Source organism: Oncorhynchus mykiss, chromosome 19, assembly GCF_057628025.1.
Source record: "Oncorhynchus mykiss isolate SJ-2025 chromosome 19, ASM5762802v1, whole genome shotgun sequence".
In the NCBI taxonomy this organism is placed as follows: domain Eukaryota; kingdom Metazoa; phylum Chordata; class Actinopteri; order Salmoniformes; family Salmonidae; genus Oncorhynchus; species Oncorhynchus mykiss.
The window spans coordinates 56,423,550-56,433,034 of record NC_143040.1 but is presented as its reverse complement, the minus strand read 5'-3'; the positions used below and the strand labels follow the sequence as shown (position 1 = coordinate 56,433,034).

The 9,485-nt window shown below is 38.9% G+C and overlaps 1 protein-coding gene across 1 annotated transcript; it reads left to right on the top strand.

Annotated features, from left to right (window-relative positions):
- Window positions 1–6,694: 6,694 nt before the first annotated feature.
- Window positions 6,695–9,196, top strand: LOC110498031 (homeobox protein Nkx-2.2a-like). The gene is made up of 2 exons (XM_021574573.3): window positions 6,695–7,306; window positions 8,033–9,196. Exons 1-2 carry the CDS (start codon window positions 7,051–7,053, stop codon window positions 8,581–8,583), a joined length of 807 nt encoding a protein of 268 aa, XP_021430248.1. The 5' UTR covers window positions 6,695–7,050; the 3' UTR covers window positions 8,584–9,196.
- Window positions 9,197–9,485: the final 289 nt, after the last annotated feature.

Here is a 9,485-nt window from a genome sequence, read left to right as displayed (position 1 = left end):
TCATAATACCACAGCTGATGTTTGCTTCATATATCTTTCTTCACAGCAATCATTGGCATCCCGCCTCATCCTTACAACCACACATAGATGTACTTAGTAGTCCTGTTGCTACAATCTGGGAAGTTTTCTGAATTAAAGACATTTCTCATTTCCTGCAATATGTAACAGACGATAATCAAATATTATTTGAGATCCAGCCCATATCGAAATTACAGAATGCCTAGTAATTCTGGTCTTAATATGGTGAAAAAACTCCCAATGTAGTTGTTTATATGTAGATATTTTAATTGAATTTAAAATAATAAAACAAGTTTTTTATCCAGACTAAATGTTTTGCATGCTCAGTTGGCGACATACTTTGCAAATCTGTAATTCGTACTGCTGCTGTGTTATGAATAGTCTTCTATATCCAGCTAAAATATGCTATTTTCATTTATTTGCTATGATTCTTGAGTCATATACTAATGTCAGGCTTGTAGCTATGTTTACAAGTTGCAGTTGAATATTATCACCAAACGTGCATGATGACTGACAAACGTTCGACAACAGTGAACGTAGCCTATCCCTCGTTCCCGAAATAATGAACACTTTGTATAGTCTACATCATTCGTTGTTGTCGTTGTAAAATCCCACGGTAGTGTATAATGAAAATGTACAGTTAAATTGCTGAGATTATCATTGTTATCGGGTGAGAAATTGCTTACTGTAGCCTATGGATAGCAGCATGTAGCATAATTACTGGCATGGTGATCAAAAATATGAATAATATTTAGGAACAAAGTGTGTAGGCAATTTTATATTATATTTATTAGATTAATTATAGTATTATTATTTATTGTTATTGTATTTGTATTGTAAATGTACATTTAGTCCTAATTGGCGTGATAGCAAGTCTCCCCATAACGTTGAACTTTAACGCTATAAAGCTAAAATAGAGATATACATGACATGTTTTGCCTATATATTTCGATTGATTGATATAATGCATAACCTGTAAAATACATATATTCTTTAAATTCCACGCTTGTTGCATTAGATATATTCCGAATCAACCAGTGTTTATATATTGTGTTATTTGGTTAGGCCTATTAGACTACAACTGTGTGTAAATTGCATCATTGAGAGAATGCCATACAATTGCAAAGAGTCATAGAGACTTTCGCTATCAATCATTGTATCCGGGTATCTAATGTAAACGCGGGTGTCGCATGGATAACATGCCACATCTGGTCACTCGGCATTGTTGCTTCTTGGTTACCAAGCGATTTATTAGAGACCCTTCTGCACAACGACTTGGCTACGAGCCATGTTCTAAAGAACAGACAAAGTCCCGGGCTCAATTTCAGTTTTAAAGATCTAAGTTTCACACGTAAATATGTATGCAAAATCTTAAAACATCACGCGATTTAGAGGCACAAAAATCAACCTGAACGAGAAAGTCTGGTTGGCTCAGTTACAAGTACCATCAAGAAGGAGCCGTGTTTGTTCTCATGACCAATTTATTGCCAATGAACATATGGACAATATTTTGTCTCACGTCATAGCAAGGGGGAAAACAAACATCATGCAATGTCAGCTATTCAGTAAGAGCAGAGCACCTTTGCCAGCTATGCAAACTTACTTGGACCACATCAGAAGAGGGCCACTTGCTTTCTGGGTATATAACCCGCATCAGGCTTATCTCTGCACGCACTGCTGACTCCCATTTGGAGATATTTCAGTTAGAACGAGCTGTTTTAACGCCGGCTACACCACTCAGCCCCTTCCAGTCATCAATCACCAGGTGAGCGCAATATGCCTATGATAGTTTAAAGCTAGAATCATTAGTTGCTACATCAATTTTTTTGTACTTATAAACTAATTATATACCCATGAAGAATTTAACCTATACCTGCTATTTTTTTTTTTACCATAACAGAGGCGGAGTAAACCGTCTTGTTATTGTTTCAATTAAGTACTTTAGCTGTAAATCACTCAATTAGGCTACTGTGCACTGTAGGTGTAGTACGTCTTATTTTTGTGTTTGTTTGTGCGTGTATGCCTGCTTCCTACCTTTTCCTAACAAGTCAAGGATGCCATAGCTTACATGTCCATGTGTTTATAACATGCATACTGCATGTGTTATATTCCTAGACTTGCATGTGTATCACAACAACGTTTTTTTTGTCAGTATTGGAACATTGGTTGTTGATGATTTTACGCACACGTGGGGATTAGGCTTTACTATGACAGTTACTGTGCACACATTTCCCACCATATTCTACATGTAACTTTCAATGCCTCCATATATAAAACAAAAATAATGGTTAAATCAATATAGTGTCCACTGTAACTGCCTGCTTGTTGTCTTCCCTTCATGACTTCCTGCGCGTCATATGGTAAAAATAAATACTGTAAGTATTTTACTATGGTCAAATCAATGCAATAGTTAACATTAAAACGTGAAGACAATATATATTATTGAGTGAAATAAGTATGGCTTCTGAGTCAAATTTGAGAGAGCAACGTTTACACAGGCCTGCATCTGACTCGGGTGTTTTTTTCTTCCTGTCATTTCACTGCTTGGTCAGTAGAGGCCGCTGGAGTATTACAGATGTGTCTCCAGTGCCAGAGTAACACTCCTGCATAAGAACACTGTCAGAATGTTTTTGTTATATTAGTGACTCCGGAGCTATTTGCTTATTGGTATAGGTGATGCGAATTGTTTGAGAAAATGTAATCGTATTGGCAGGGTGAATGCAGGCACAAAGAGTCAACTTCTCGTATGATTAATTTCAAGCAGGTCGCAGAGACAAACAAATTGTTCTTCTCGGTTAGAGATTGAAAGGGGGAAGTGATTAAAAATAATAAACCGTTTAGCAATTTGTCTCAGAGAAGCGGATAAAGGCCTGGCTCACTAACAGAAAGTGCAGCATGAAATTCAACGTTACAAATACACTGGTGGTATAACAAATGAAGGCAACTCCTCCGGGCACCGGCTCAGCGCTAATCTCATTGTGACATGTTTAATCATTAGAAGAAGGGAGACGAATACAGGCATTGGGTTTGCCCGCAAGCAAAAGGTGCTTGGATTTCTGGAACCAAACCGCTCCAAATGATTTGTGCCTCGGGCCAACCTCCCCGGGCCATGGCTTAGTCCCATAAATAAAACTGACATACTTTTACCTGCATATTATATATAGCCTTTTAATCATAGAGGGGGAACTCGGTCTTGTCACTTTATACATTCATCATGAGCGCCTCGAGGCAAACGGGGTTACATTTTACAAAGCCTAAACGCCAGCCTGAGGCATCGAAACACACTGAAATTCAGCGATTAAAGAAAGGAATGGTCAACGATATTATACACCGTCCTGAAGCATTGTTAATCTGAATACGTATTTAATAAACTGTATGAAAGGGTTATCTTCCTTCATTTGTGAACAAAAATTTGGGTGAGAACTATCTATTCTCCCGAAGGCTTTTTTGATTAATTTGAAAATTACTTATGCGATGATGGAGAATGCATGTTTCTGCAGTAGCCTAGTTTGGTATTGTATTTTATACATTTTACGTATGAGAACCGTCTTATAAAATAATCTGTTTACGGCATTTAGGACTCTATCACGTATTCTTATAAAACACAAACTAATCCAACAGTATTTTTTTCGGTGGAGTATAGACTAATTATTTATATCACCCGACTATTCCATACCTTTATGCACGCTCCAGTTTTAGTTACACACACAACCAGTGGTAAAATAACTAGGAATTCCCATGTGAATTCAAAATGCATTGTTTAGAGTGTATTATTGTTTAGTGTATCCATGCCTTTAACGACAACTGGACGGTAAATGTAAGCAACAAGCCTTCCATATCCTCCCCAGAGCTCGAGCTCTATTTGTTTGTAGAGCACCAATTTAAAACAATAGTCAATGTTGCATCTTGGTGCATCTGTGGCAATGAGAGGTTATTCTGCTCATCAGCACTCTCCCTCTCCGATCATTATTGGGTCCAATACCCACCAGAAGAAGCGCTCACTCACCCACCCCCTTCAACGCTGAGCCTGAGACCTTCTAGCAGCAGGGAATGACGTGGTGTTGTCATCCTCAGTTACGTAGTTTTCCGAGTTAAATATAACAAGAGAGATTAGGTATTACATAATTATTGTTATTATTATTTGGATTGCTGTGAATACGCATATCATTAGGCCTTCTAGGAGGCTACTGTTATCATAGCAATTAGTGTGCTTTCTATTTTATTTTTCAGTTTGAAATGATATAGCCATAGTAATAACATATTCATATCAAATATGTAGCCTATTAATTCATTTAATAAGCTTCAGTAAATTAAGCTCACTTCGTGCAGTGGGCTGGTTGGATGGTGCATATACTTATTATGAGGCACTTATTGCCAGGAATCGGTCCAGTCATGTTAACTTATCCTGCTTTGCTAAAGACTGCCATGCACTGCCCATAAGTCCGAGTGAAAAGGCAAGCGGCCTGTTTGAGTTACCTGTGAAAGTAAACAGGTAAACACAAGGAGATGGCTCTCGAAGTGAAGTACGGCCACTTAGCCTGTGCACATTTACCTCTTCTTGCCGAAACCCTCAGTTCAATTGTTCAAATACATCCCCAATAACTGCCCACAGACCGCGCTCGTGTGCTCCTACCACCAACAACAGCGTGCTCTCTCATTTTGCCATCAAGAATCATGGCCAAGCGCAATGACAACGCCGGTAAGCCTATAGCCTAGCATGACTATACATAATGCATAAACTTCAAGTTTGTGGAACATAAAAATTACTCGTAAAATGAAGGAACTGCTCAATATTGAATGTAGTCTATTGATTAGATGTGCACATAGGCGTTGCAAAAAAAAAGTCCACCGTTGTAGCCTATGTCGGGCAGTAAGGTCTATGTCACGGCTCGACTTTGCTCAAACCCTGTTCTGTTCATTAGAACCATTGTAACTGGTTGAGTGTGATTCATTCTAGCTGCCAAAACTCTCCTCTGGTGAAATATTTAGCTAGGTGAAGTTCTAGCTCCGTGAGAGAAGGAAAACAGATCTAGCATCATGCAGTGTTGATGAGGACCAATAATAATAATAATAACAAAATAATAATAATAACAGTAATAATGTTGATATTATCATACAAATCTTTTGTAGGCCTATTTCAAACTGTGGAAGAACGGGCTTTCCTCCGTGAAAATTGCCTCTGTGGGCGAGAGTGTACCTCACTTTGTAGCCCACTGTATTTATTGAGCCAGTAAAGTAAATGACATATTTAGGCACTAGAGAAGATGTTTTGACACCTTCCTAGTTTGTGAGAGGGAGAAGGATAAGGAGAGTGTACGTGTATCAGTGTGCGCTAAAATGAAGGACTTTCCTTAATTTTTTCGAAGGATACAGGATTGAGTAAAGAGATAGTCCATTGAAAGGAGTTGAATACCATGACAACTAGGAACAACCTCAGATTTATTCCAAACGGTTAGAAAGCATTGTACAGGGGCGTCAATCATCCATTATTTCGCCCCTGAAATAAATGCAGAAACTACACGCGGACAAAAGCTTCCAACAGGAGCCGGACATTTGTCTACATTTCCCCCATTGTCTGCAGCTTAGCAGTCGGTTTGTATTTGTGTTTGCCCGGGTCCGACCACCCAGGATGCGCAGAGGAGTTGCTAGAAAAGTGCAACATTGTCACCCACATCACATACTAGATAGCAGGCAGCGGGGCTACAGCAGAAGCAGTGGAAGCTAAAAAAAAGATCATTGAAGGGAGTAAAATAAAGTAATCTGCAATAATTCCTCGCTTTCTACAAAAGAGGTGACGACGTAGCACGTTAAAGGAGCCTGCACAGACAATAGGCTACTCTGCTATGTTCTGGGGGAAAACTCACATAGAATACATTTCATAAGAATAATGGAATTGGAGAAATGTGTACAAAAATATACACAAATCCTGTGAGAACCTGTTATGTACAATTTAATATAGTAGGTTAAAAACCATAATTGTCAAGATTATGATATAGTCCTAAACAGCCTATAAAAACAGTATTCTTCATGTCGACTAAAACGCTGCTATTATTCATAGGCGTATGTTACATTATTATTATAATGAGTATTATTATTAATTTATTTCCTTATAGGCTGTTCACCATTATTATTATTATTATTATCAGTCGGTTATCATTTATCTTTTTAGGTCCGATCGGTGTGTTTTCCAAATATAATCCGATCTTAATTAAGCCCCTAAATCTGAAACAAAATATTGACTCAAATGTTTTACATGAATTAGTGTTGACAATTCAAACATCTTTTTATTCAGGAGGGAAATTATGATATCAATGCTATCGAACGGGCATCCAGACCACAGTTTTGGACCAACCGCCAAAATGCAGTTTTCCTATTGATTCAATATTGTATATATGTGGAGAGAAGCCTATAATGCAATAGCTTTTTCAGGAGCAATTTGTTAAAACTCGCTTTCAAGTATTCGGAGTATAAAGCTACTTGGAGGTCCTTTGTATGTAAATAGGGTGTAAAAAAAAAGGCCCTTCCCATCTTTGTAATTAATTGACACGTTATACCACTCATCATGTTCTGAAGCACCAATGGTAGAGGCTCGGATCTCCCCAAAACCCACAATTTCACATCTGCAAACACTGTCTTCATCCACTTGACTCCCAAGACCCGCCCACACGTGGCCAACCTTTTGCGTTTTTAATGCTTTTTCACTGCAGGTTCATCTGTTGAGACCAACCTTATATGGGCTGATCGGACCGGTAATGGCTTATTTCTCCGTAGCACCCAGCAGTAGCACAGTATCAATGAGACAGATATAGCACTTCAGCCACTTTGGCATTCTTCCTGGACTTACAGAACTGATTCCTCTACTACTTGGATAGGCAATGGTTATCGACAGAGGCTCATGATTTTCTTTGAATAGTTCAAGGTAAAACAGCACTGAGATATCATTTTTTTCTGAACTGCGATTGTGTTTTGTGTTTTAAAGCAGCGGATTGCCAAACTGGTGCAGCAAATTTCCAGCATACATTTCCCCAGAATATGTCGTTGACCAACACAAAGACCGGCTTTTCTGTGAAGGACATTTTGGACCTCCCTGACACGAATGATGAAGAAGGATCTATCACTGGACCGGAGGAAGATAACGAGGGATCGGAGACGACAAAACCCACTGGAGTTTTGGTACAAAGTCCGCTAGAAAACGTTCAAAATCTGCCTATAAAGAACCGCTTTTATGATAGTAGTGACAATCCTTACACAAGATGGCTTGCCACCACAGACACTCTCCAATATTCACGTAAGTAGCCAACTCTTCAATAATTGTAAATTCATTTGCAATGCACTTACGTGAATAATTTAATCTGCCTGTTTTCTGAGTGAGAACGCATCATATATATGTTATCCAATCTACACTTGATGGAATGCATAATCTTTATTCCGTCGTGTCTGGGCTCAATGGTGCCCTTGAATGATGTGCAGTATTCATCTTTATTCGCCATGCATTGCTGCGCTCGTCTTAAAGGCGTTACCACCATTGAAATCATTTCATGTTCACATGTGCTCTAGTGACTCTAAACGTTTTTAGAATATGATCGATAGAGACTTGTTAATGCATCGACTATAAAGCCAGATAAAATCGGCATTAGAAATTTACATTTGTTGCATGATGAAGATTTGTGGGCAGACATTGCATGGTTTTGCTGCTACAGTGATTAACTTTCTTTGGGGACTGATGGGAATCAATATTGTGGGTCCCAACATAAAAAACTAATAACATTGTATTTTGTCTGTGCAAACGAACTATAAAGACACATAAAATAGACTTTATAAATTTGACCCTGTGTATTACACACAAAAAAACAAATAACACTGTATTTTGGCTGTACAAACGAAATGCGTTACTTTAACATGCTTTGAAAAATGCATTTTACATGTAGCAGCTTAACATTTCCATGTGTGCTTGGCAGGTGTATTTCAGTCGAGAAAATAATTTTAACCGTTGTATTTTGTCTCTCCCACGCAGTGCATGGTCTTTCAGCAAGTTCTCAAGACTCAGCCAAGTCCCCAGAACCCTCTGCGGACGAATCGCCAGACAATGACAAGGAAACGTCAAGCAACGGCAGCGACTCCGGTAAGAAGCGAAAAAGAAGAGTGCTGTTTTCCAAGGCACAGACGTACGAACTTGAGCGTCGGTTTAGGCAACAGAGATACCTATCCGCGCCAGAGAGAGAACACCTCGCGAGTTTGATTCGCCTGACACCAACTCAAGTGAAAATTTGGTTCCAGAATCATCGGTACAAAATGAAGAGAGCGCGCGCTGAAAAAGGTATGGAAGTGACCCATCTCCCCTCTCCCCGGCGGGTGGCCGTACCTGTCTTAGTCAGGGATGGAAAGCCTTGTCATACTCTTAAAGCTCAGGACTTGGCGGCCACTTTTCAGGCTGGATTCCCCCTCTCGGCGTATAGCGCCCAGACCCTTCATCAAATGCAATATAATGCTCAGTACTGCGCCGCCACCACGCCACAATTCCCTTCAGCACATCACTTGGTGCAAACGCAACAGTGGACTTGGTGAACTAGTTGAGACTGACGGGGCTGCTGTTTAGGAGCACGATAGGGATTTCACTAGAAAATAAAGACTTTTCATTTTGCAGCTTGACCCATATCTACCATTTTTTCGGGGCTAATATGTGCGCCGTGTTTACATGTTTTCGTTAAGAGAACTGGGTCCAGCCTCTCCCGAGATTTAAGAATGTCAATGCTCTTGTGAAATTTTGTACAGTATGTTTCTGTGTTGTAGATATGTTTTATTTTTGTCATTCGTGTTATAAGCACGTGCAAAACCACTTTATAATTATGGAATATTTTATTTCTTGCTTCTTTTACAATGGACCGAAAATATTTATGGCCATGAATAAACATTGGCAACTTTTAGCTTTTTTCCCTTTGTTTTTGTTTTTTGTAAATACTTTGTGGTAATTATTTGCAACCTAGAAACATGTCAGGATCGTATACGTGGAGATATACATATTTCCAATTCAAAAAGAAGGAAGAATTTCTGGCGGAATTGTCATGACTGTCTAACAGAGCCCATATTATTATGTGAATAACAGGTAAATCGCGCGCTGATGGGGAAATATCCCATTTTTTTATAAGGATTTTAATAAAATGCTGTGTTTCAGAAATTACGTTTTGGTTTGCGTGTCTTAATCCGTCCTATTTAATTTATTGAATACATACGCTAAACATTGTTAATGTGACGCATGGCAGCCTATACGTGTTACCAGAAAGCAGGTGAATTTATGTGTCGCGCACTTATTATTATTATTTTTTACCTAAATTAATCCGTCTAAATGGTCTGAATATGGACACGTCAGTAATAAGGAGGCTAAAGTCACTTGTGAAATGGGGCTAAAATCCACTCACTTAGCCTAATATAAGAGGGCTTCTTCAGCTAAGAAGCTTTTGAGTCAAAAG